This window comes from Sardina pilchardus, chromosome 11, assembly GCF_963854185.1.
Source record: "Sardina pilchardus chromosome 11, fSarPil1.1, whole genome shotgun sequence".
Taxonomy (NCBI): Eukaryota; Metazoa; Chordata; class Actinopteri; order Clupeiformes; family Clupeidae; genus Sardina; species Sardina pilchardus.
The window spans coordinates 4,857,909-4,884,541 of NC_085004.1; the positions used below are offsets into that span (position 1 = coordinate 4,857,909).

The following is a 26,633-nucleotide window of genomic DNA, read 5'->3' on the forward strand; positions in this document are numbered from 1 at the left end:
CTGATGCCATGAGAATGTTTACTCACATAATGATAAACACCACCACCTATAATCTCCACTGACAGCTCTCTGTTCGTCCCTTACATTTCAACTTAACCTTCACTTGCTTTTCAGTCCTATTTGGAGACGTTTGCTGCGCTGTGGGGCAGCAGCAGCAGTAGTTCCACTAGGGACTAGGCTAGTAGTGGGTGATGTGGCACAGCACTCTGCACAGTGGTGCACACAGCCTCCCAGTGAAGCGCTCCTGCTGTGTGAGCCACTGTCGCCTCGTCTGGGATGTCTGTTTCTCGTCCCTCTGCCTCGCTCACTCTCTCCAGCCGTTCGCCTTACACTCTCCTTCCTTTCTGGCAGAACTAGGAAGGGGGGAAATGCACAGCGGCTCATCTCTACTCAAGCTCAAATATTGAGCCCATTATGTCAGCTGAGGTTACCGCCAGCGAGCTGGAAGAGTGTGGCTATGACTGTGCCAGAAGGGGAGGGGCCTTAGCACCCATACAGTGTAGACTGTTGGAACACTAGTGTGCTGGAGGCTTTACAATGCAAAACAACAGTCTTACAATACACTCTTTTTTCCTTCATATGAATGCCCTTCTAGTGAAATTCTCCTGTATCCGGGCTTTCCTTTGCAGTTCCACACACTTTGCTTTGCAATTGTGAAAGATGGAAATATTCTGTGTCTGGTCAGACATGATGTATGTAATGAGCCATTCTGATGTGTGTGTGTGTGTGTGTGTGTGTGTGTGTGAGAGAATCAAGTGTCTACATGGATGAGTCAAATGATATGATGGTCTGGTCAACGTTTAATTTAATTAACAAAGTGTTGTCTTACTATGTCAATAATAACACTTAACACAAACATTGCCATCATTAAAGCTGTATTACATCTACGGAAGATGAAAATACTTTGACAGAGCATGGACATACTGGATTAAGGCAGAGAAGAAGTCAACAGACAAATATCCAATTAATTTTAGCGCATGTCAAAAGTGAAGTAAGATTGTACATGCAAGAGCTGTTGACATTGGAAAGAAGAGGCCATTTTGAAATGAGTAATTTCATGTTTTACTGGACTCTTACGACATGAACACCTCACCACATAACACACAACAAATTAGCAATTCATGAAAACTTTCACACAAATAATTGAAATGATATCAACTGGATTTTTTTCATGGGTATTTTTTTTCTTCTTCAATTAACCTTTTAATTTCTCATGAATCCTGGTCCTCAAGTCATTCTGTATTTCTACCATCATGTAATTGCGTAATATTTTGTTCTTAAACACACAGACACAAAGTAAGATAGGAAATGTGCAATTTGGATGGACCAATGTCCCACATTGGTCCCCACCAAAGATCTCCATATTTGTGCATCTCTCTAAATCGGTGTTGATTATGACAATACAGCTCCCTATGGGGTAATCAGGGAAAAATCAGTGGCACAACATAATCTTTCCTCTCTCAGTCAAAACAACAGGCACCAACTCAAACCTACAGTACCAGTTTGGGTACCTGAGAACATGGGCTGCATTCTTGTGCGTCTTTTGAATAATCATCTGGATGGATTTTTAAATTGGCATCAATGAATGGGCAGTTTCCATCCATACTACGTACAGATCAAGGTCAGTTTAGGCAAATTAGTGAATCCTCAGTGCGCAACGCAGTGCAGCGCTGCAGTGTCCCGAGTGCCCCGCCAGACGCACTACTAACCGCGACGGACGTACTCGCTCCACTCGCCCTCCCTCCCCTACCGTTCCCGAGTCACATGACTTTAAGGAGCAGCTCGTAAGTGGCGTTGATGATGCCCCAAGACAGCAGTGAGCGGTGGTAGTTGAGGTGCGCCCCTCGGAAGAGCATGGCCACGCTGCCGCCCCGCTCGTGCCACACCGTCATCAGCACCTGTCGGCACGGCACGAAGGCACCGCCCACCTGTGACTGTGCCCGCGACTTCACCACGTTCAGCGGGTAGAACATGATGCCCAGGCCGGCACCCAGCAGGCCGCCACACACAAAGTCAATGCCCACGTGCTGAGCCCGGGTCTGGGCCTCGGGCAGCTGCTGCTTGATGGGCCCGCGCAGGCCGAAGAAGAGCACGTTGCTGGGCCCGTTGCGCAGCAGCACCGGCACCAGGCCGCGGTAGCACTCCCGGACCCCGTAGTCGCGCAGAAGCGTCCGGAAGGTGTGCGCCGTGTTGTGGAAGCGCCCGTGGTGCCGGTGGTCCTGCAGCAGCGTCTGCACGCGCTCAAACGGAGTGAGCGCTGCCTCGGCCGTGCCGGCCAACGCCGCCGAGACGCTGCGCGTGACGATGTCTGGCGTGCCGGTGCCAGCCGCGTGCCGCAGCAGCAGCCGCGAGAAGTCCTCGTACAGGCCGAACATGATGGCCACGGTGGTGGTCTTCTGGAGGAGCGGCGGCAGCAGGCCGCGGTAGAGGTTGCGCAGGCCGTCCCGTTGTAGCTGCTGCACCGCCTCCTTGGCTCGGACGCCATGCAGCTGCTGCCGGAAGAGCACCTTCTGCAGCGGGAACGTGATGATGATGTTGGTGAAGGCAGCAAGGGAGCCACAGACATAGTGCTTGCCACGAGTGCCCAGCACCGCGCCTAGGCCTGAGCTCAGGGCGGCCCCGCCTTTGCCCAGCTTCCCCGACGGCGAGGGAGAGGGCGGAGAGGCATGTTGCCGGGCAGACTCAGGGTCCATGGTTGTCACTGCCCCCATGAGAGATTAGTTGAGCTCGTTTCTGAGGGGTCGAACTTCATTTCAAAGATAACAGCTGTCCACTGAAGTACACACCCTGCAAGCAGATAGAAAAAGACAAAAGTGTACATACTTCAAAAGGTGCATGGAAAAATCCTCCTTTTGTCATAAAGTCTTTAATTACTGTAAAGAATCCAGTCAGAGAGGAAAATCCTTTTGCAATAATTTGCCTAACCCAAGTTAACACACGTCATTGCGGTACGTGTTGTTACGTAACATTTTGTGCAACATGTTTGTTCAATTGCTAATGTTCATGCCATTTGTTTTGCATATGCCCATGAAATGTTTCCAGTACCTCTCACACCCACAGCTAGTTTACTACTGAAAGAGTAATAAACACAATGCTACTCAATTAGTTAAGTAGCTTTAAGTTACCGACTCAACTAACTACAGACAACAAGTTGTCACCCTCGACAGGGAGGTCAATTGCGGTCACGGGGTGCAATGTTAAGGACCTCATGCTTTTGTGGGTAGCCAGATTCCAGACACTTTGTGATAAAGTAGGTCGTTTGGAATATCCACAGCAGGCAACACCTCCACTTATATCAGCTTAGTCGACGGGGAAAGATGCCTGACTTGGCACTTCTATTCATCCATTGGTAGCCAGTGAGATAACGTTAGCAGCTAATAATTAGCAACGCTGGCAGAATTCACCCACAGTAGCTAGGTAGCAAGCTAATGTTAGCCATGCAAGGGGCGGGAGGGTCATTGGAACTTGCACAATTGGATTAGTCATATGGACATTTTTCTAATTTACAGTGACGCCTGGTAATCCAGTGAGCATCTCTCTGCGTACTTCCATCGAGACTGAAGGTGTTAAAAGGCTCACAAACATGCCAACGACCTCTTCTAACTGCCAGCTGACACATGGTTCCTTGACGTTACAGCTCTCCTGGCTAAGGTTCCCTTCCTTAGCTAATGTTAGCAATACCAAAATCTAAAGACAACGTTAACGTTACCGCTGAAGGAAACAACACGACTACCGTTTACATGCATGTTTGTTTACTCAGCATCTCTAGGACCTGAAATATTGTACTTATTGTATGTGTGATGAACGTACTGGCATGCTAGATAATGACGTTTAACGTTGCCCAGAGCTATGTAACCAGCTAACCTAGCTGAGGTTAGCAAGCTAAAACTGTAAGTTAACATTATCCTTAATTGTTATTGATCGCAGACACGCAATCAGAATGACAATTACTAATATCAATTACCATACATTAATTTGCTTACACATTTAGCATATCAATATTTTCAAGACAAAATAGATTACGCGATAACGTTACTGTTAAAAGTGAGAAGTCAAGACAGACCTGCTTGCTAAGTAGCAATCGCGTCGTTTACTGATGTCTCCTTCGCATAGCTGGCTATGAAGTTCACAAGGGTGTCTGTCAACGATAGCCACTTGCTAGCTAACAGAGCTAAATTGCTTAACTAGATATCTAGAATGAATGACAATATCAACCCAGTATTGGTTAGATATTGGTAGCCTACCTACTGCCAGTCAACGTGATCTGCACAGATTCTGACCCCACCGACGTTTCATCCATGACATAAAACGTTTAAGTTTGTATTCTTACCTGAGACCGTCCTTTCCACGGTTCGTGCCAACTGCCTGCTCCGTCAGAGACAGACGGGGAAACAGGTGACAGCTCACAAGCCAATCCAATTCTCAGGGTCATGCTCCCTTGAACTTGCCTGATTTGGAAGTTTGGAGAGGGGAAATACCAATTACGATTGTTTTATTACCAAATACTGAAAGCAAATATATATATATATATATATATATATATATATATATATATATATATATATATATATATATATATATATATGTGTGTGTGTGTGTGTGTGTGTGTGTGTGTGTGTGTGTGTGTGTGTGTGTGTGTGTGTATTAATTGTATTTCCCATGTTAAATTGACATCAGTGTATTAATGTGTGAGATAAAAATTGAGACGTTTGATCTTTGTTATCTCTCTCTCTCTCTCTCTCTCTTTGTTGTTTGTGTCTATTCTTTTATAGTCTCATCTACTTTATCTGATCTCAATAATCTCAATATGCGTTATAAATTAAAGCTGTGACTGGCAGCATTGGCAGGTCATAAAGTGAAACCTTGAAAAAACTGTAAAAAAAAGCTGTAGGCTCGTGGGGGCAAGCCAGTGGCGTAGGCTAGTAGATAGACACATTCTAGTATTCGACCTCTAGGAGGCACTCCACTCCAGCCTTTGGCTCTGGTCTTTCTTCGACTGCATGTTGAAACCTAAATGGTCATACAGTTTTAAAGAGAGCGACAAGATCAGAAGAAAGAAACCATCAAGACCATGTATAGTACTAAACACGCCTAAAGTAGGTAAAGTCCATTTTCACACACGGTGTGCATTTATAGATTTCCTGCCGGTACAGTAGGTGGCGATAAGTAGCCTACAGTCTGAGCTCAGTAGGCTCCCTCTGACGTAGAACTATGCGACAGAAATTAAGAGGCCCTACAATGGCCAATGTTTGCTCACAGACCTGTATCATTTTTCTGTTTATTTTCTAGCTTGTGATAAATTGAATACATCAAATTCGGTACTGATGATACTATAGTCATACGATTTTTAATATTCACGAAAAATAAATGAGTAATTTGCGCTATAACGTGGTCATAGAGGCATAACGCTACACTGTTTTGTGATGTTTCATAGTAATTTCAGTTAACGTCAGATAGATGAGCCAGAGACATATAACCGAGACTAATGTGGATTTCCTTAAAAGCGAACTACAGTTTAGATACACCCGTTACTGTTTGACGCCGGTGATTTCTTTTTGTTGTTCTTTGGAACGCAGACGTGCGACGTTATGTCTGCACAAGGGGACTGCGAGTTTCTCGTGAAACGATCCCGCGAGCTAGTGTCAGAAGATCCATGGGCTGCAAAGGCATGGCTAATAACAGCCCGTACTCTTTATCCTGCTGACTTCAACATTCAGGTAATGCAGCCACACGACAGCTGCCAAAAAGTACATGCAAACATGTTAGCGGGATTATAAATAAGATTATGCACGAGTGTGCAAGTTGATTCAAAGGCTTTGAGATTCAAATAAGCTTAATGCAGTGCATTGATGTAGTTTCTTTCCAACACTTTCTCCTGTCTGATACAGTACGAGATGTACACCATCGAGCGCAACGCTGAGAAGACTGCTTCCGCTGGCAGACTGCTGTATGACATGTAAGCAAAGACCAGCTTCAATCAAGCTATTGCCAGCTATTGCCAGCTATTGCCAGCTGTCGCCAGATTCATCTTACCTGATAAAGCTACTCTAACGATGCGACTTTAGATGTACAAGGTCTAGTAAAATTAACAATAACCTTTGACCTTTGCAGGTTCATCAACTTTCCTGAACAACCAGTGGTGTGGCGTGAGATCTCAGTCATCACATCGGCACTAAGAAGTGACTGCCAAGACAAGCACGCACTCTTTTTGAGAGGCAAGGAACATAGCTGTGCATTTGTTTGTAGAATAAAACAGATGTGAGAATAACAAATTATTTGTTTCATTATCTCTGCTGTGTCATTGATGGCGTACTGCTTGTTTTCATGTACAGGTTTGTTTGAGACCCTTCCAGGGCGCATTCAGTGTGAGATGCTCCTGAAGGCTACAGAGCAGTGTTTCAATACTTTAGAGAAGGCTGAGATGTTGCTGCTGTTACTAAGAAGATTTCCTGAGTCGGTAGTTCAGCATGGGGTAAGCCTGTCTTCACCTGGGTTTGTCCATTTTATAAAACTCAAATCAATTGCTATCTGTTGACATCTGATTGTATGTGTCATCTTGAAGGTCAGCTTAGGGGAGTCTCTATTAGAGGCTGAGAATGTAGAAGACTTGGACACACCAGTCAACTGCTTCAGAAAACTTTTTGGTGAGTATCCACACACTGCCTTTAACTGTTCATACCTGATCTTCCAGTTGGGGATCAATAAAGTATCTATCTATCTAACTGGATGTGTGTTTTATTTGATTTTTTTTATTTATTTATTTTTTTTGGTCTTAATTCCTTTCTCTCTCTCTGTGTCTGTCTTTGTTTCCTGGGCAGTCTGTGATGTTCTCCCGCTGATCATGAACAACCTGGACATGCGTCTACCTCCGAGCCTCTTGTGCAAGTACATGCATAAGGCAGCAGAGTTCTACATCTGTTATGTCACGCGCGGCCCATCTACAGATGGACAGATACAAGGTACTTGTAACTCAAAATACACACACACACACACACACACACACACACACACACACACACAGGCCAGACTAGTCAAGACTCGTCAAGCAGTCCAGAGAGTGTCTCTGTCTCTGTCTGTGTATGTGTATGTGTATGTGTGTGTGTGATCTCAAATTAGCAACAGCAAAGCACTCATACACATAATTACGCACACACACACACACACACACACACACTTGTTGAATACAGTACATGTTTATTTCACTTCATTTTAAGTCACACTGCAATATACAGTATGGGATTGACATTTTTTTTTTCCTTTTTTTTTATTATTATTTTTTTTCATTAACGGTTGTGGTTTTCCCTTCCCGTCATGTGTGCTAGGTGGTCAGGAGGGCGTGCTGAAGTCCCCCGGGGTGCTGCGTGGGGCGCAGCGCTATGTGATCGACGGCCTGTCCGAGAAGTCGTCTGTGGTGGCCGAGCCCTGGGAGAGACTGCTGGACATCCTGGCTGTGGTGGGAGCGCGGTGTGAGTGGCAGGGAGACAAGGGGAGCAGGTGAGGCCGCCACCACAGGGTGTTTTTGTTGGTGTGTGTGTGTGAAGGCAGGGGGGTGTTAGTATTCTCTAGTTTTATAATAGCTGAAATTGTATGTATTGAAGGTACACACTTGGGAAATAATAAACACTATAAACAAATCTATATACACCATATTGCCAAAAGTATTTACTCACCTGCCTTGACTCACATATGAACTTCAGTCACATCCCATCCTTAATTCATAGGGTTTGTTATGAAGTCAGTCCACCTTTTGTAGTTATAACAGCGTCCACTCTTCTGGGAAGACAAGGTTTAGGAGTGTGTTTAAGGGATTATTTGACCATTCTTTCAGAAGCACATTTGTGATGTCACACACTGATGTTGGATGAGGAGACAGGCTCTCAGTATCCACTCCAGTCCTGACCTCAACCCAATAGAACACCTTTGGGATGAATTAGAGTGGATACTGAGAGCCAATGTCCTTGTTCATGTGTGAGTCAAGGCAGGTGAGCAAATACTTTTGTTAATATAGTGTATACATTAAGGTATTTACAGTATATGAATGGAGCTACTGTGCAGAACAGCTCAACTGTCACATGTTAGTTACATGATTCAAGTCGGGAATGAATGATTGAATCAGGCCCCTTGCCATCATGTTGTGTGTCTCTGTGTGACTGACTGCTTGTGTGTGTGTGTGTGTGTGTGTGTGTTGCTGTGTGTGTGTGTGTGTGTGTGTGTGTGTGTGTGTGTGTGTGTGTGTGTGTGTGTGTGTGTGTGTGTGTGTGTGTGTGTGTGTGTGTGTGTGTGTGTGTGTGTTGCCGAATGTGTTTCTCTGTGACGGACTCTGTGTGTGTGTGTGTGTTGCCGCAGGAGTTACCTGGAGCTGCTGCAGCGCGTGAAGGAGCTGTGCCGCTACCTGCCCAGTCTGGAGGGGGAGACGCTGTCCCGCTGCTGCAGTCAGGTGGTCACCTGTGCTGCCCTCGTGCTCTTCCGCAGTGCCTACCTCTACGTGTCCGTTGTGCAGCCTTCACTTTTCCATGGTGCGTCTGCGTATGTACCTCATGTATGTGTGTGTGTGTGTGTGTGTGTGTGGGTGCTTGTGCAGATGTGGGTTGGTGGGTGTGTGTGATACAGAAAGCAGTAGTCATTTTGTTCCTCCAGGTGAATGTTGCTTTGTCTTTGTGCAGCAGAAGGTGTAATATTATTCTGCTTGTGTTTATCTTTTAAGTAGCCATTAATAACTGCACTGCTCCTTTAGTTGATGTTATGGCCGTTAGTATGTAATGCATGGGTATAGCATGCAATAGTGGAATGGTTCTGAATAAGCTTTGTGTATAACTAGCACTCCCAATACAATTTCATACAGATTCATATGTGTTCTACGTGTCTGTGGGTGTTTGGTAGGTCACAGTTCACTGGGTTCAGGCCCATGGATCCTCCTGGAGGACTTGTCAATGGTGTTCAGTGACATTGAAGTGGAGAGAGCGTCAGGCAAGCATGCACACAAAAAGCGCAAGCTGGCCGACGGCAGAGAGAAGACGATGGTGAGTGTTTGGTTGGACATATTCCAGACATGTCCACTCTTGCAGGGGTCAGCACAGTGAGTGATCACTGATCACTGCAGTGTGAGTGACTTGATTAAGAGATTATCCAACGCAAATAATAAGATGGACAGATTTCCTAGATCTCCTTATTGATTTACTGTCTAACAAAATAAACAAATGAAATAGTGAAGTTCAGAAAGAGATTTAATGATGGAATATAGATTGACTGTTATCTAAAATTGCTATTTCAGATATACATCTTCATCACTCTATGTGCCCGCTGGCAATCAATCAAACCTCTGATCTTGGTGCTTGCTCTACCAGTTAATCTACCAATGAAGCCACACTAATACACAATGGTCCTCATTTATCAACCGGGTAGAAACCAGCGTAGATCTGAGCACAGAAATCATCTTACGACGGGGCTCACGTGTGATTCATCAAACTTTCGTATCACTCCAATTCCAATGTAAGAATAAACATGTGTTGCTAAATGTGGCGGCTGGAAACATGCGTGATTTAAATATGACGCCCCTATATATGCTCGTTTTAATGGCCTCGCCCCTAGAATGTACGACATGAAGCTGCATTATTCGTTCAAAGGAGATCATTTGTGATCTCGAGCCACAGTGACGTCCAGCTGAACCTTGTTGTTGAATTTTGACATCTAAAAGTGTCATCAAGGAAGGCAGGAAACTAGAGTGATTTAAGCGCAACAGACTTTATTTTCGCAGAGAAAGCATCATACTATAAATATATTTGTTACAAAACCATACGACACCGCCATTTGCCCATTGAAATAATAAACAAATAATATACAATTCATGAATGTTGCGTTTACCAAAGAGAAAGTAATCATCTCCTATATTGCTATCCGAAGCCATCAAATGTGTCAACATAATAGGCTACATTACAGCAAATCGACTACACACGTGCAGGAAGAGTGTTATGTTTGAGATATTTCATGTACGGTATTCAACTCTTCAACTTTCTAATCTACCGCCGATTTACTGCTGCACGGTGTTGTGCCGCCTGAAAAACTTGTGTACAACTTGTGTGACTAGACGTGAGATTTGAGAGTAGCCACCGATCACGTTCAAATTGATAAATGCCATTCTTTGCGTGGAAATAAGCGCACGCCTGTTGTACGCCTGTTTTAGGTCGTACGCACGTTTCATAAATGAGGACCACTATGTCTGACAACCAACATGAGCGAATGAACGGAGAAATATATGGATGGATGAATGAATGAATGAACTAACGAAAGAACAAATGAATATATGGATGGATGAATGAATGAACCTGGTGTGTGTGTGTGTGTGTGTGTGTGTGTGTGTGTGTGTGTGTGTGTGTGTGTGTGTGTGTGTGTGTCCAGAGCTCAGACGATGAGGAGGGTGCAGGGAAGGGCCGAGGGCGCCACGTCCTGGTCAATAAGACGGAGATGCAGGGCTGGATGGAGACGCTGGAGAGCTTCCGCACGGCCAGGGAGAGCTGGGACCTGCTGCACTCCCACGACACCCTGGAGACCGGTACAGTCACACACACACACATTCTTCAGATACCACCGGTACAGTTAAACTCACCTACACACTCACACTCATTCCTCAGATCCCACTAGTACAGTAACACTTAACCAACACACTCACACTCACACACACTCACACTCACATTCATTCATACCCACTGGTACGTTTCCGCTCACACTCATTTGTGTGATTCCACTGGTTCGTTTCCATTCACACTCATTTGTTTAATCCCACTCACTTGTACTTTAGATTAAGATTATGGTACGATGGAAAGAGTAAGAGGAACTTAATTGAGCTCCACAGTAAGCCATGTGGTCCCTATCCACTCGGTGGTCTGGGTGTTATTGTGGCCAGGAGGAAGTGACACGCTGTAAACCACAGAGCACCCAATCCCAAATTAGGCTCTGTCTGTCTGTCTGTCTGTCGGTCTGTCTGTCTATCTCTGTCTGTCTGTCTCTCTGTCTGTCTGTCTGTGTGCGTGTGCATGCATGTTTCCTGTATGAAATGAGATGAGGAAGTTCTTTAATACTTTCAGTTATTTTTTCACATAAAGAGGAAGCCCCCTAATGGCTCAGTAATCACTACAAGGCAGCAGTAATGCTTGTGCTTCTCCGTTCCTGTTGACTGATACCCATTCTCTCAAAGCTTCCCTACAATTTGTGGCATTAGTTTAGCAACTGTACATGCTGGCATGTGATGGCTGGTCACATTTCTGGTCACGGTTGATACCCTGATCATATCCTTCTTCCTCTCTATAGAGTTCAACAAGATGTGTGCAGCCTGGAAAACAGACAGCTGGCTGTGGCTCCGGATATTCCTTAGTGATATGATCATTTACCAGGTACGCCTCACTCCAGGCCACACTGGACTAGTTACACAACTACACAGTTACTTAAGCAATAAACCCCGAGAGGCCGTAGTTGACATTGATTTTAGAAAACAGCTAGGGAGCGTTGGTAGGCACAAATCAGTGTAACTTACAGACTCCAGTGGCTCAGCCAAATTAACTTTGCGATTGATTGATTGATTGACTGACTGATTGACATCTCTTTAGATAATTTAAATACCAAATAACTGCTTTAATATTTGTGTGTGTGTGTGACATTTAGGGCCAGTACAGGAAGGCTCTGTCCAGTCTGGTCCAGATGGCCTCTTTCCAGCCCCAGTCGAGTCCAACCCCCCCTGGAGGCGGCAGCCTGGAGAACCACAGGGCTCTGATTCAGCAGGCATCCTGCCACTACGCACTGGGAGAACACAGGGTGAGAGACACTCACTCACTCACACACACATGCACACTCACGCACACACACACACACACGTGGTTGCATGCAGCTTTATACACAGACCCACATGTACCAATCCAGTACATGTAGTGCAGTATGCAGAAAGAGATGCATGCTTGCACACAAACCCATAAGTGCCTTATATGCTTGTGCATGCAGTCACACACACACACACACACACACACACACACACACACGTGTAGACATACACACGTTCATGGTTACACATATAGACACACCTACTGTATTCCTTAAACTAAGCCTTAAAAGAAATGTCAAACACATCAATAATGCTCATTATCTCAATGAATTGTTTCTTTTTCTAATACACATAGTTGGCATGTGAAAAATTGCTTGAGGTTGCTGGTGGACTGGTCCCGCAAGCCCAGGACCAAGGGAAGCATTGTGAGGAAAATGGAAAACCAAGGACCAAATCTAGAAAGGGTAGGTCTGCGGGTTCACCAGTGAATTTGAAAAGAGCACTCGCCATAAAAATATAAAGAGCACGTTAAGCATTGTTTTCAATGCTTATAGTTCCAGAATAACGTGTCATTTGTAAGACTCACCATAGCAACACATTAAGTAAGACTGTGACTAACGTAAAGGGGCTCTAAGCGATGTTGCACGGTTTCTAAGCTAAAACATGTTTTTGTCACATACAGCAGACATCTCCTCAGCTAGCTGCCTGTCCCCTGACTACACTGTAAAAAGACACAATCTGTAGACAGCCCAGGTTCTAAATAAAGCAACAGAAACAGCCTGGTGCAGCCTGGACCATGAAACATAACAAAAAGAGTTTTAGTTGTACGGGAGGGAGGGAGGGATGGTCTAGCTCTCTGTGTTATTTGAACGTCAACAGCACATTTAACCGCCATGCATGACCATAAACGTGTGCTCTTTTTGAACTGCTTCTGTACTGTGTATTGGTCAACCGTATTATGTATTGTGTATTTGTCCATCGTCATTTGTAGTGTGTATTTGTCCAGCGCTATTTGTTGTTCTGTTTCTTCATCTTGTACATCATCACTTTGTTATTGGCTTTGTTCACTGAGGACCTCTCCACAATCTGTCATTACCCTGTTTCTAGGAAATGGCCTCAGGCTCCTGCCATGTACAAGCAAGGCAATCTTGCCTTACTGTCTCCAGTTGATGCTGGCCTGTTTCAAGGTATGACGCACCAAGGCCTGTAATCATTTTAGACGCGGGTACGTTTAGGGGTCATGTGTGTGTCTATTTCTTTCTCTGTCTCTCTGTCTGATTTGGTCTTCCTCCCCTGGTCATCTAGCCGCGGGCCTTCACGGACGTCAGAGACGACCTGGCCCTGGGTCATGTGGTCGTGCTCCTGCAACATGATTGGCCACAGGGCGAGACACTGTTTCTGAAGGCAGTGGATAAAATCTGCCAGCAGGGCAGCTTCCAGTACGAAAACTTCTTCAACTATGTCACCAGTATCCTTGACTGTTTGTTTGTTTATTTATTATACAGTATTGTTTGTTTAGTTATTGAATGGTACAATATGTGTGTAAATGTACACCCAGTGTTATTCTGGTTAACCCTGTTATCTATATTCTCTAGCCTACACCACTCCGTAGTAGCCATGTCATTACCATGTTGACTCTGTTGCCAAGATGTCACTTGACCTCTCACAAGTTTGAAGTGGTGTCCCATAGTGGCGGTATTTTATTACTCTCTTTAGTTTGGTAGTATCTGTGTTTTCCTCAGCTTGTACACTTGCACAGACATTGACATGCTGGAAGAATTTGCTTACCTTCGCACCAGCGAGGGAGGGCGTGTCCAGCTGGAGCTATTGCCCAATCAGGGCATGCTCATCAAGTAAGTCCGGCCCACTTTTGCCAGTTTAATGCTGTGCATATCTGTAGAAATGCAGTTGAAGGGGCCCCATGGTTGGTTAGCTAGGCTCTTCTTTTATCTGGTTTCGTCTCTCTTCCCTTTCTTTTCTTTCTTTATGTTCAAACATGTCTGCTCTACCTAACCGAGGCAGTATTAATGCTTTAGAGGGCACGCCTGGTGTTTTCACTGTGTATTCCTTCCCTGCTCTTTGATTCGCTTCCTGAGCTCCGAATGAACTTTTGACTGCAGCTTAAGGTCCTGGTCACGGGTGCATTCGAGATCGCCATTTTCACTGATTTCAGTGAAACCAGCTATTCGGTCCCAAAGCAGCCACATTTCACACACTCAGCTTTACATTTCGACCACTAAACACGTTAAGATTTTAAGAATCGCTAAATGGAGTTCACAGAGTGGACAAGGGCCTTACCCCTGTGCATGATCTGTCCAGGTTTCAGCACACAGCACACAGTCACCCACTGCTCACCTGATTGAACGGTGACTCAAATCCTAGATATCGCAGCGTCTGTTTTGAAATGGGCAGGCCGTAACTGTTGCCAGTGTTGCACTGAGGTTCTGGAATGCACCCTAGTAGTCTCACACAGGGTGTTGATGAATGGTGTTTGCTGTCTCTAGGAACCCCAGCCCCGCTCTGGGGGTGGAGTTTAACCCCCTGCTGCTTCCTGGGGCGCAGCCGACTGACAGGTACCCCATTCCCCTGACTCCACCCCCGCCCATATCCTGACTCCACCCCCACCCCACCCCCCCCCCAAACCCCACCTGCCTAAACCCCACTCCGCCTGCTCATCTTCCTCGTGTGTCCCCGTCTCTGCACTTCTTCATTTTTTTTCTCTCTGTCTCTCTCTTTCCGTCGATACGTTTCATTCCAGTCAAGTTGCGTGTTCATTTTCTGCCGTATTTTCTCCTTTGTGTTTTGATTTGTTATTTTGTTGTGAATTCACTGCATACAGTTTTTTTCCCTGTTCTGCTTCTGGGTACTGGTCTGTCTGTTTCATTTCCTGTTCAGGTTGTTTGTTGTGTTTCATATTGACTGTGTATACAATACTCATTCTTTAAACGCATTATATGTTTCAAGACTTTCTTTACATTCCTGGTTGATTTTCTATGTTGGTCAGCCTCTATTTTAAATAAAGAATGATACAATATATCCTTTACATTTGTAAGTATATATAGAAAAAGTTGTAATGTAGTAATTGTTGTGGGAACGCACATTGTTTTGTATGTTCACTATTGTCCCCTATACTTGTATTTATTAAGTTGTTATAGACATATGCCATAGAAATACTAATTCAAATGTCGTCTACTTCCCTTTTGATCCGGTCCATAAGCACTAACTGTATCTGCATTATAGGCACCACACAGTGACACGTGGCATCACTAAAGGAGTGAAAGAGGATTTCCGTCTGGCGATGGAGAGGCAAGTGTCTAGATGTGGGGAGAATCTCCTCACCGTGTTGCACCGGTTCTGCATCAATGAGAAGATCATCCTCATTCAGTCGTTAGCTTAAGGGCTTTGAAGCTTTCAACACTGACTTGTTTCTACTTTGGACTGAAGTGTGCCTACTCCTCACCATTAGGGGTTCTTGTGTGATCCTGAGCCTCACATCTAGTTTCATCATCATTTGTGTCAAACAATAACGATGGTCTTTCCATCGTGCTGTGACAAAAACGCTACTTCTCAGGACTAAGACATTCATTCCCCTGTGCTTCATGTGATTTTCCTCTTCATGTTTCTCATCTTTTTGCTTTTTGTGCTGAAAAGTGCAGTTCACCCTGTTGCGGGTTTGTTTCCCCTATTGAAGATACTGGTTTGGTCTTCACCTGGGCATAATGTGGAGGCTATGGAGAATTTGTGTGATTGGCTACGTGGACATGAGTAGTGTATTCAGTGGATTTCCTGATAGGTTAGATGGATAGCTGGGTATTGGTAATGCTTTAGGTATCTTGAAGTGTTGCATTGTCAAAATTGTATTTTTACCTTATCTTTATTTTCTTTAATGTCTCTTCATATACTGTGACCGTTTGTAAATTATGCCATTATCCCACAAAGGGATATTTCAAATAAATACAAGTATTACATTTCTAAAAAAAATATTCAACTTGTATCATTTATTGATCGACTCCAACTTGATTCATACATCACTTGTTGTTTCAGCTTATCAGGTCAACATTTGAAAATGAGAAGAAAAACATTGCTTTAGCAAATGTTAAGCAAACTGAGATGGTCTTGACTATGCTAACTTCAGTGCAGTCCAAAAATAGCCACAGTGCTATGTACAAAAGTATTTGCCATGCCACTTTTGTCACATCCTCAACTTTAACATATCTTTTTAAAATTGATGGAGTCAGTGCATTTGGATTTTGACTGTTAGGCTTACATATTTCAGGAACTCCCCTGGAGAAACCAAACACATCTGGGGTTTTCCCCGAGCCTTTCACTTGTCACTAAAGCTCCTTGTTTCAAAAAAGGAAGCTACCAACAAAAACATGAATTTCTCTCTGCTCATTATTTCTCATACAGCACATAACATTGACAGCTGGAAATTAGCTTGTGGAAGATGTGTGAAATGTTAACATGCTAACGGCTACAGCTTCCATAATTGGGTCTCTGAGTGGGCAGGTCAGCCTGCAGTGCTGCTCGGAGGTTGGCCCAGAACAGCACCTGCTTGGCCTTCTCCCGCGGCCACTCCAAGTACGTGCGCCTGGACATCATGTCTTTGAGCTGATAGTACTTGGAGGGGATGAGGTATAAGGGCAGGGGCTCCAGTAGAACTAGGATCACGTTGTCAAATCTCCTGGTCACACGCTGGTGGTTGGCAAAGCACAGCTCGTAGTGACACCACTCGCTCCGCACAAAGTCCGAGGAGAGGACAAAAATGCAGCGCCGGCTCTTCTCCACACACAGAAGGATATTCTGCGTGATGGGTTTCCCGGGTATGAAGTCCCGCTCGTGGTGGCACACACGCAGCCCATGGCGAATACCTTCAGCATCCTCCTCCTCCAGTTTAGGGATGAGTTGACCTTTCACCCACTCTGCGTTGCGTTGGCTGTAGGAGACGAAGGCATGGAAGACCACCCCCTGCAGGTCCTCAGGCCTGTCCTGATTCACAATTACACGTTTTTTTGCACGAGCCCACTGGCATATCATGCTGATGTACCATGGACCGTCCAGTTGACGACAGAGCACGGCTACTGCAATGACCAAGGCAACTGCTGGAACTAAAATGACAGTTGCAAGAAGACCTGCACTGCAGGAAACTGCTGGAAGGCTAAAGTCTTTGAGGAGAGTTCCATTCCAAGCGTCTGGATAGCTGCAACTATAATCTGTAGGCCAGTGTAGCAATGTAATTTGTGCTGCCACAGTCTCTCCTGCTATAGATGTGAACTCTTGCAATGAACAAGTGCAGATGAAGCTATTCTGACTGGCATCTAGATCCTGTAGCGCAGGGCAAGTCCTCAGAAAGTCTAAAGAGGGAGACTGGAGGGAGTTTCCTCGGAGCAGTAGCCTCTGTAGATTTGGAAAAGCTGTGCAGTCAGGGACATCGTGGAATCTGTTGTTAGTCAGATCCAAAATCTGAAGTGACTCAAGTTTTAAAATGTCTGTTTTCATAACTGTAATGTCATTGTCTTGGAGCTCCAAAGAGATAACGGTCTTGGGTAAGCAGTGGAATACTGAATTGTCAAAGCTGTTTGAAGATAAGTTCAAATGTAAAATATTTGAGGGCCACACACAATCGCCAGGTTCACCATGATACAAAAGTTTATTCTGGCTCAAATCCAAGCTCCTAAGTGAAGACATGAGTTGAACTCTGTGACTAAGCTGCTTCAAATCCTGTAGGTTATTCCCCTTAAGCGACAAGATCTCCACACTTTGCAGGGTGCCGCACTCGATCACAACCCCGCTTCCACCACCCCGTGAGAAGATTCTCTCAGAAAGAGCACAATCAGACAGATCCAGTGTGTGAATTCTGGAGGGCGATTGTGGACAGGTCATATGGATGATTGGTGTCTGTACAACTGTGAGGTTTCGGACTGGCATGTTGATCATGAAATCATACAACATTTCCTGTGAAAAGAGGAATACAGTGACACTCGCTTGTCTAATACAAAAAGATTCCAGATTTGAGGATAGGCCAACTGTGCTACCCGATTCCATGTTAATAAATGTTAGCCTGTCGAAACTGAGATGTTTCACTGAAGAGGAGAGGATAATATCAACAAAGATTGTCAAATCTCTCCAATATGTTGACGTGTTCACTATATCCAGGTGGATGACCTTTGTTACGCTTCGTTGTCTTGCCACTGCAGCTAGTCTTTCCCCTTTTAAACCATCAAATTTTACCTCAGAGAAATATGTGAGAGCATCCTCCAAAAGAGTGAAGTCACAATGTTCATACACTGTGGAGATAATAATCTTTTTGGAAACCACATTTGCAAGGCTCCCCTGTGTGTAGTTGGACTGGTCTGACACATACAGGGTCAAACTGTTGAGGTGGAGACTGGATATGCTCATGAAGTCTTCATCCTGGATTACTTCTGCGCTTAACCCCAAATCTTCCAACTTTCCCAGATTTGAAAATTCATCTCCAAGAGTCATATTAACAAATTCATTAAAACTCAGATCCAAATACTTTAGATTTGGGGTCATCTTTAGGTAGCTCTGACCTAAGAGAATGTAGAGCTTGTTATGGGACAGATCCAAAAATTCCAGGTGTGGGGTAGAATGAAAAACCTCTGGATCAATACTCTGTATCACATTGTAGGACACATTGAGGAACCATAGCCTGGATATTTGATGGAAGTCCTCTTTGCCCAATGCTTGAATGTGGTTGCAGGACAGGTCCAAGGCCTCTATAGATGGGGAAAGCCAGTCTGGCACAGCAGACAGGTGTTTTGAAGACAAATTCTCAATGACGGTGCTCATGTCAGAGCTAAGAGAAGAGGACAGGGATCCTAAGAGGAGGGAGACAACCCAGATGGTGAAATCCATAACGCCCATAAATCTGAAACAATGAAGGAGGAAGTCAGTGTTAAAGTCAGCAGTAAATAATAAATATGAATTAAATTATCTATACCAATCATATAAATGACAAAAGCTGGTCTCTCATTGGCAACTTTACACTTACCTGTCTTTAATGTCAAATTCACAAATTAACAGAAGATTGTCATTGACTTGTTTGATCAAATATGTTCATATAATGTATATTTATATAATTGTCGCAATGAAAGTATTGTAGGTGAGATAACATTTCTCTTTCATAACATTTTCATGTCATTAAGTACGCTATAGTTAAATTAAAATGTGACAGTGGTTTAGTTTACATGATATTTACTCTGATTTGGTCCCGTTTTTAAATCTTAGATCAGTAGGCCCACATTTGCATGTTGCAATTAATCTTTCATAATCTTAATCTTTTTATTCATATTATTAGAGGGGATGCATCCCCTCTATTGAAATCCGGTCGCTTCTTATTATTACAGTGCATGGAAATGCACTGTATTGTTATTCCTAGGCTTTTTCTTTTTATTATTACAGTGCATGAAAATGCACTGTACTGTTATTCCAAGTCTTCTTATTATTATTAAACTTCTTCTTCTAACGCAGCCAATTCAGCTTCAACCGTTTAACGTAGAAACTTCATTCAAACGTTGTTGCGTAGGTCTTGCTTATGCCATGCCTGCTTTATATTTTTCAACTTTGTAACTTTTATACTTTTTAAACTATTAGTTAAAAACTATTACAATTTCCCCCATAGACTTAACATTGCTCATTATGACATCACGGCAGCAATTAGAATCTTACTCCAGCTGGTCAGCCACCTGGGCACCAACTGTCAGTTTCTCTCAGGCTTTACAATATCCCTGAAGACTACATATTCTGTTCCCCTGTATCCTCTGCGCACAACAGTATCAAAATAAGTCCTCCTAATTCCATCCAACTTTATATCCATTCATCTTCTTCAAACCATTCACTCATCCACCCATTCTAAACAGTCTGCCTATCAACATCAATTAGACACTCTACATTCAACTTTTAAACAATCTACTCTGTCTCAGGCTGGCTCTCTTAAGACTAGCCAGTTAAATTGATTACACCTGTATCTGTATCCACTACTCTCAGTAGAGAGCTGTCTCTCCATTCTACAAGAATATAAGGCACATTCCATCCAACATTCTATCCATTCATTTTCTTCAGACCATTCACTCATCCACCCATTAAACTGTCTATCAACATTTATTAAACAACCTGTCTATCAACATCCATTAAACTCTCTGTCTATCAACATTAATTAGACTATCTACATTCATCTTTTAAATTATTTACTCTGTCTCAGGCTTTAAGAGTACACTGTGGCTCTCTTAAGACTAGCCAGTTAAATTGATTACACCTGTATCAACTACTCTCAGATAGCTGTATCAGTGTCTCTCTTAACAAGAATATAAGGCACATTCCATCCAACCTTCTATCCATTCATCTTCTTCAGACCATTCACTCATCCACCCATTAAACTGTCAATCAATATCTATTAAACAATCTGCCTATCAACATCCATTAAACATTCTGTCTATCAACATTAATTAGACTATCTACATACAACTTTTAAAGTATTTACTGTGGGTCCCTCTCAAGCAGCGTTTATATGTCCTCCCTCGCTCCTCGATCCTCAATGATCTACATAAAGAAAGATAGAAGAAGGGCTAGACTATCCCATTGTTGCCGCTCCATCATTCTTTATGTAGATCAGTGAGGAGCGAGAGAGGACGCGTAAACGCTATATGAGAGGCACCTTCTGTCTCAGGCTTTAAGCATACAATCTCATTAAGACTACATATCCTGTTTCCTCTGTCCAAAACTGTTTCAAAATAAAAGTCCTCACTGCAATAATACACTATTAAATCATTTAACCATTGAAACTACTCAACTATTTAACTGTTCAACCATTCCAACTGTCAGTTATCATCAACTATGCCTCCAGTCAACTACATGAAACCTCCATGTACCTAGCAACCAACATAGCAACCATTGAAATTAAGCGTTTATGACCGTTTCCATAGCAACCAACATGATTATACTGCAGTAACTTCTTGTTTCCTGATAGTGGCCACCATGGATACCCTAGCAACAAATGTTTCAAAATAAAAGTCCTCACTAGCAAGTTAGCTAGTTACCATGGTTAGCATAGTTAGCATTGTTAGCATAGTTAGCATTTTTAGCATAACTGCTAGAAATGATTAGCTAAGTTAGCTAATCAACCTGGTTAGCATTGTTAGCAATTTTAGCATTGTTAGCATTTTTAGCATTATTGCTAGAAATCATCAGTTAAGTAAGCTAAACAACCTGGTTAGCCTTGTTACCATAGTTAGCATTGCTAGCATAGTTAGCATTTTTAACATAACTGCTAGAAATCATTAGCTAAGTTAGCTAATCAACCTGGTTAGCACTGTGAACATAGTTAGCATAGTTAACATTTTTACCATAACTGCATGAAATCAGTAGCTAAGTTAACAATCAACCTGGTTATCATAGTTACCATAGTTATCATTTTAACAGGAATAGAAATCATAAGTTAAGTTAGAAGTGGAATGTTTCAGCTTTAAACTGTCTACCTTCACACTATCAACTCTCTGTAAACTATGCAACCACCATGTTTACCCTAGCTACACCTTTGTAACCATATCTACATTATCTATCTATTTTTGCATTTTCATGCACTGGTAATTCCTTGGAATTGCATTTCTAGTTATTATTATTATTAAACTTCTTCTTCTAACGCAGCCAATTCAGCTTCAACCGTTTAACGTAGAAACTTCATTCAAACGTTGTTGCGTAGGTCTTGCTTATGCCATGCCTGCTTTATATTTTTCAACTTTGTAACTTTAATACTTTTTAAACTATTAGTTAAAAACTATTACAATTTCCCCCATAGACTTAACATTGCTCATTATGACATCACGGCAGCAATTAGAATCTTACGCCAGGTGGCCGGCCACCTGGGCACCAACTGTCAGTTTCTCTGGCTATAAGCATACAGTCTCTCAGAAGACTACATATCCTGTTAACTGTTTCCTCTGTCCACAACTGTTTCAAAATAAAAGTCCTCATTGCAATAATACACTATTAAATCATTTAACCATTGAAACTACTCAACTATTGAACTGTTCAACCATTCCAACTGTCAGTTATCATCCACTATGCCTCCAGTCAACTACATGAAACCTCCATGTACCTAGCAACCAACATAGCAACCATTACAATTAAGTGTTTATGACCGTTTCCATAGCAACCAACATGATTATACTGCAGTAACTTCTTGTTTCTTGATAGTGGCCACCATGGATACCCTAGCAACAAATGTTTCAAAATAAAAGTCCTCACTAGCAAGTTAGCTAGTTAGCATGGTTAGCATAGTTAGCATTTTTAGCATAACTGCTAGAAATCATCGGTTAAGTTAGCTAATCAACCTGGTTAGCATTGTTAGTAAAGTTATCATTGCTAGCATAATTAGCATTTTTAGCGTAACTGCTAGAAATCATTACCTAAGTTAGCTAATCAACATTTTAACATGAATAGAAATCATTAGTTAAGTTAGAGCTGGAATGTTTCATCTTTAAACTGTCTACCTTCACACTCAACTCTCTGTAAACTATGCAACCACCATGTTTACCCTAGCTACACCTTAGCAACCATATCTACATTATCTATCTATTTTTGCATTTTCATGCACTGGTAATTCCTTGGAATTGCATTTCTAGTTATTATTATTCCACTACTTCTAACGCACGCAATTCAGCTTGAACCATTTAACGTAGAAACTTCATTCAAACGTTGTTGCGTAGGTCTCGCTTATGCCAGGTGTGCTTTGTATTTTTCAACTTTGTAACTTTTATACTTTTTAAACTATTAGTTAAAAACTTTTACAATTTCCCCATAGACTTAACATTGCTCATTATGACATCACGGCAGCAATTAGAATGTTACGCCAGGTGGCCAGTCCAGGTGCAGCAGCTCTCTCTCTCTCTCTCAGGCACACTGGCTCTCTTGAGACTACATTTTCTGTTCCCTGTATGAACTGTATCAACATAAGTCTTCCTAATTCCATCCAACTTTCTATCCATTCATCTTCTTCAAACCATTCACTCATCCACCCATTCTAAACAGTCTGCCTATCAACATCAATTAGACGATCTTCATTCAACTTTTAAACAATCTACTCTGTCTCAGGCTGGCTCTCTTAAGACTAGCCAGTTAAATTGATTACACCTGTATCTGTATCCACTACTCTCAGTAGAGAGCTGTGTCTCTCCATTCTACAAGAATATAAGGCACATTCCATCCAACATTCTATCCATTCATCTTCTTCAGACCATTCACTCATCCACCCATTAAACTGTCTATCAACATCTATTAAACAATCTGTCTATCAACATCCATTAAACTCTCTGTCTATCAACATTAATTAGACTATCTACATTCAACTTTTAAATTATTTACTCTGTCTCAGGCTTTAAGAGTACACTCTGTCTCTCTGAAGACTAGCCAGTTAAATTGATTACACCTGTATCAACTACTCTCAGAGAGCTGTATCAGTGTCTCTCTTAACAAGAATATAAGGCACATTCCATCCAACCTTCTATCCATTCATCTTCTTCAGACCATTCACTCATCCACCCATTAAACTGTCAATCAATATCTATTAAACAATCTGCCTATCAACATCCATTAAACATTCTGTCTATCAACATTAATTAGACTATCTACATACAACTTTTAAAGTATTTACTGTGGGTCCCTCTCAAGCAGCGTTTATATGTCCTCCCTCGCTCCTCGATCCTCAATGATCTACATAAAGAAAGATAGAAGAAGGGCTAGACTATCCCATTGTTGCCGCTCCATCATTCTTTATGTAGATCAGTGAGGAGCGAGAGAGGACGCATAAACGCTATATGAGGGGCACCTTCTGTCTCAGGCTTTAAGCATACAATCTCATTAAGACTACAGATCCTGTTTCACTACTTCCTCTGTCCACAACTGTTTCAAAATAAAGGTCCTCACTGCAATAATACATTATTAAATCATTTAACCACTGAAACTACTCAACTATTGAACTGTTCAACCATTCCAACTGTCAGTTATCATCCACTATGCCTCCAGTCAACTACATGAAACCTCCATGTACCTAGCAACCAACATAGCAACCATTAAAATTAAGTGTTTATGACCGTTTCCATAGCAACCAACATGATTATACTGCAGTAACTTCTTGTTTCCTGATAGTGGCCACCATGGATACCCTAGCAACAAATGTTTCAAAATAAAAGTCCTCACTAGCAAGTTAGCTAGTTAGCATGGTTAGCATTGTTAACATAGTTAGCATTTTTAGCATAACTGCAAAAAATCATCAACTAAGTTAGCTAATCAACCTGGTTAGCATTGTTAGCAAATTTAGCATTGTTAGCATAGTTAGCATTTTTAACATTACTGCTAGAAATCATCGGTTAAGTTAGCTAATCAACCTGGTTAGCATTGTTAGTAAAGTTAGCATTGCTAGCATAATAAGCATTTTTAGCGTAACTGCTAGAAATCATTAGCTAAGTTAGCTAATCAACATTTTAACATGAATAGAAATCATTAGTTAAGTTAGAACTGGAATGTTTCATCTTTAAACTGTCTACCTTCACACTATCAACTCTCTGTAAACTATGCAACCACCATGTTTACCATAGCTACACCTTAGTAACCATATCTACATTATCTATCGATTTTTGCATTTTCATGCACTGGTAATTCCTTGGAATTGCATTTCTAGTTTTTATTATTATTATTCTTCCAGGCCCTAATTTGACTTGAACCGCTTATCGTAGGAACTTGGTTCAAACTTTGTCACATAGCTCTTGCATCAAATTTTCAGTCTATTACTTTTCATATTTCTACGACTTTTACTTTTTGAGATATTGAATAAAAACTCAACTTAATTTTGCCATAGACTTAACATTGGCTTTGTGACATCATAATTAGCTTTTAAAGAAATAGAATGGAATCCACTTTGCCGGTGTTCTCTCACTGACTTCAGCAACTTCAATGGAACTTTTTCTCTGTGTGTCCTTCCATTGAACTGGATAGCTCACTTGTCATCCCCACTTTCTTTCACTTCTTTTTCTTCACTTCCTCTCACTTTCTCTATCACTCTCTCTATTTCTCCAATTTCAATAACTTTTTAAAACTATATTTAAAATAACACTTTTTATAGCAAAGCAACCACTATAATTACTTAGTAACAACCTAGCATCCACTTCCATAATTACACCCTGGCAACCGCCTTAGCAACCCATTTGATTTCCCTAGCAACCAATGTGATTTCCCTAGCAACCAACCTTGTAACCACTTATTATAGAATAGTAACCACTTTATTTAGCCTAGCAACACTAGAGTAATCACTTTAATTACCCTAGCATAATCCTACCAATGACTTTCCATGCACTGGTATTTCCTTCAGGAAATGCTTTTCTAGTTATTATTATTATTCTTTTTACCTTTTTGTGCGCGCTATTCAGCCCGAACCGCTTAACGTACAAACTTGGTTGAAACACCGTTCTGTAGATCTTCCAAATATCTACTAGACAATCTATTTGACATTTTTGAGAAGTTTATACTTTTTGAGATATTTGTAATTAAAAGTGTATTTTTCCCCCATAGACTTTAATGGAGAATGTGATGTCATAATGAGCCAGAACTCTCAGTTCCCAGTCTAGTTAGAACACTGCCCTGTGAATCCAACTGTCACTTTTAATCAAAGATTCTAGAACAGAGTTCCAGAATGTTTGCCATACAATCTACATACAAAGCATACAATCTGGCTCTCCCTGAACTACACATCCTATTGAAGTGTTTCCTGTGTGTCAAAATAAAAGTCTACCCAACAGATTGCATCCCCTCGTGTAATTCCTCGGGAATTGCATTTCTAGTTTCTATTATTATTTCTACATAATTGAATTTTCTTCGTTTCGGGGTTTGTATGCCTAAGTGTTACTCTATTGTTACAGTTATTTCTACTTAGCATCAAACACAGTTTTTTATTTTATTTTATTTACATGTAGGTCATATGAATTGTAAACCATTCATTATAATTTGAATGTAACAAACTTACAACACTCACCCCTTTCACAGAATCCAACTCAGGTCCTTATGTTTCACGTACCAATGCAGTTGAGTTTGATTATATTGAGAATGGGTTTATTCTCGTGACATATTACACCACACAGGATAAAGAAGGGCATAAGCAGAAGTGAAATAACACTTGCGAGACAATATTCAAATTGCATTTCTCCTTTTTTCTCCCACCCACCACACAACCGGGCTCTTTTTTGTTAAGCAAAGCAGGCTAATTGCATTTTGGCAATGGCCCACAGGCTAAGGTCTGATAATGAGGGAAGCTTGTAGTAGGCTAGTCAAATCACCATAGTTCCTCTTTCCTCTCTTTTTTTTTTTTTCATTCTTTCAAAGTCATATCTTGGCTTTATTATGTGATTTGTATCATTTTGTGACATGGATAAATCCATGACTGATAAATTCATTTTAAATCAAAATGTCTTACAATTAGAATTTAAACAACAAGCATGAAATTGAGACGCCCCTAGCGGCAGCAACTTGATGTGGGTCTGGCTGGTCAGGCTATTGTTTCTATGCAATGACTGTGTGTTCACTGATTTTTATGCAATGCCAATGACTGTGTTTATGTAGCTGCTACGGCTAATGCTATTTTGTATGTTTCTATTTTTTCTTTTTACAATATTTTACATTTTGTTGTAGGCCTACCTGTGATAATGGCAATAAAGATCTAATCTATAACAAGCTGTCAGATACTGCTGTTCAGTCTAGATTTGGCTATATGGACATTTGAAATACTTTAAGCACTGACAAATTATAAAAAGGAGAC

At 42.0% G+C, this 26,633-nt stretch overlaps 3 protein-coding genes across 10 annotated transcripts; 1 reads left to right on the plus strand and 2 right to left on the minus strand.

The window, feature by feature from the left end:
• Positions 1-782: 782 nt before the first annotated feature.
• slc25a51b (solute carrier family 25 member 51b) lies at positions 783-4,449 on the minus strand. Of its 5 annotated transcripts, none has more exons than XM_062549728.1 (2): positions 4,331-4,449; positions 783-2,787 (listed from the first exon to the last, which is right to left on the minus strand). In XM_062549728.1, the coding sequence occupies exon 2, from the start codon at positions 2,709-2,711 to the stop codon at positions 1,761-1,763; it is 951 nt and encodes a 316-aa protein (XP_062405712.1). In that variant the 5' UTR covers positions 2,712-2,787; positions 4,331-4,449; the 3' UTR covers positions 783-1,760. The 5 variants fall into 5 exon arrangements, with proteins under 5 accessions (XP_062405712.1, XP_062405714.1, XP_062405716.1 ...); XM_062549730.1 differs by lacking the exon at positions 4,331-4,449 and adding an exon at positions 4,245-4,323; XM_062549732.1 differs by lacking the exon at positions 4,331-4,449 and adding an exon at positions 4,249-4,290.
• A 526-nt stretch (positions 4,450-4,975) lies between these two features.
• Positions 4,976-15,786, plus strand: ints10 (integrator complex subunit 10). 4 transcript variants are annotated; one of them, XM_062549734.1, is made up of 19 exons: positions 4,976-5,096; positions 5,577-5,717; positions 5,889-5,956; positions 6,112-6,215; positions 6,333-6,472; positions 6,563-6,644; positions 6,819-6,959; positions 7,323-7,494; positions 8,347-8,516; positions 8,881-9,020; positions 10,396-10,549; positions 11,305-11,387; positions 11,656-11,805; positions 12,165-12,273; positions 12,917-12,996; positions 13,115-13,277; positions 13,569-13,662; positions 14,314-14,382; positions 15,050-15,786. In XM_062549734.1, the coding sequence occupies exons 1-19, from the start codon at positions 5,001-5,003 to the stop codon at positions 15,204-15,206; spliced, it is 2,313 nt and encodes a 770-aa protein (XP_062405718.1). In that variant the 5' UTR covers positions 4,976-5,000; the 3' UTR covers positions 15,207-15,786. The 4 variants fall into 4 exon arrangements, with proteins under 4 accessions (XP_062405718.1, XP_062405719.1, XP_062405721.1 ...); XM_062549737.1 differs by having other exon boundaries at positions 5,014-5,100; XM_062549736.1 differs by lacking the exon at positions 4,976-5,096 and adding an exon at positions 5,225-5,318.
• A 1-nt stretch (position 15,787) lies between these two features.
• On the minus strand, positions 15,788-26,026 carry tlr1 (toll-like receptor 1). The gene is made up of 2 exons (XM_062549733.1): positions 25,854-26,026; positions 15,788-18,701 (listed from the first exon to the last, which is right to left on the minus strand). The coding sequence occupies exon 2, from the start codon at positions 18,695-18,697 to the stop codon at positions 16,277-16,279; it is 2,421 nt and encodes an 806-aa protein (XP_062405717.1). The 5' UTR covers positions 18,698-18,701; positions 25,854-26,026; the 3' UTR covers positions 15,788-16,276.
• Positions 26,027-26,633: the final 607 nt, after the last annotated feature.

Excerpts from the sequence above, each read along its gene's own strand:
- tlr1 (XM_062549733.1), bottom strand. The coding sequence starts at position 18,697 with ATGGGCGTTATGGATTTCACCATCTGGGTTGTCTCCCTCCTCTTAGGA.
- slc25a51b (XM_062549728.1), bottom strand. The coding sequence starts at position 2,711 with ATGGGGGCAGTGACAACCATGGACCCTGAGTCTGCCCGGCAACATGCC.
- ints10 (XM_062549734.1), top strand. The coding sequence starts at position 5,001 with ATGTTGAAACCTAAATGGTCATACAGTTTTAAAGAGAGCGACAAGATC. Across the intron at positions 11,388-11,655 it reads GTGATATGATCATTTACCAG|GGCCAGTACAGGAAGGCTCT; the intron begins GTACGCCTCACT and ends TGTGACATTTAG. Across the intron at positions 11,806-12,164 it reads ACGCACTGGGAGAACACAGG|TTGGCATGTGAAAAATTGCT; the intron begins GTGAGAGACACT and ends TAATACACATAG.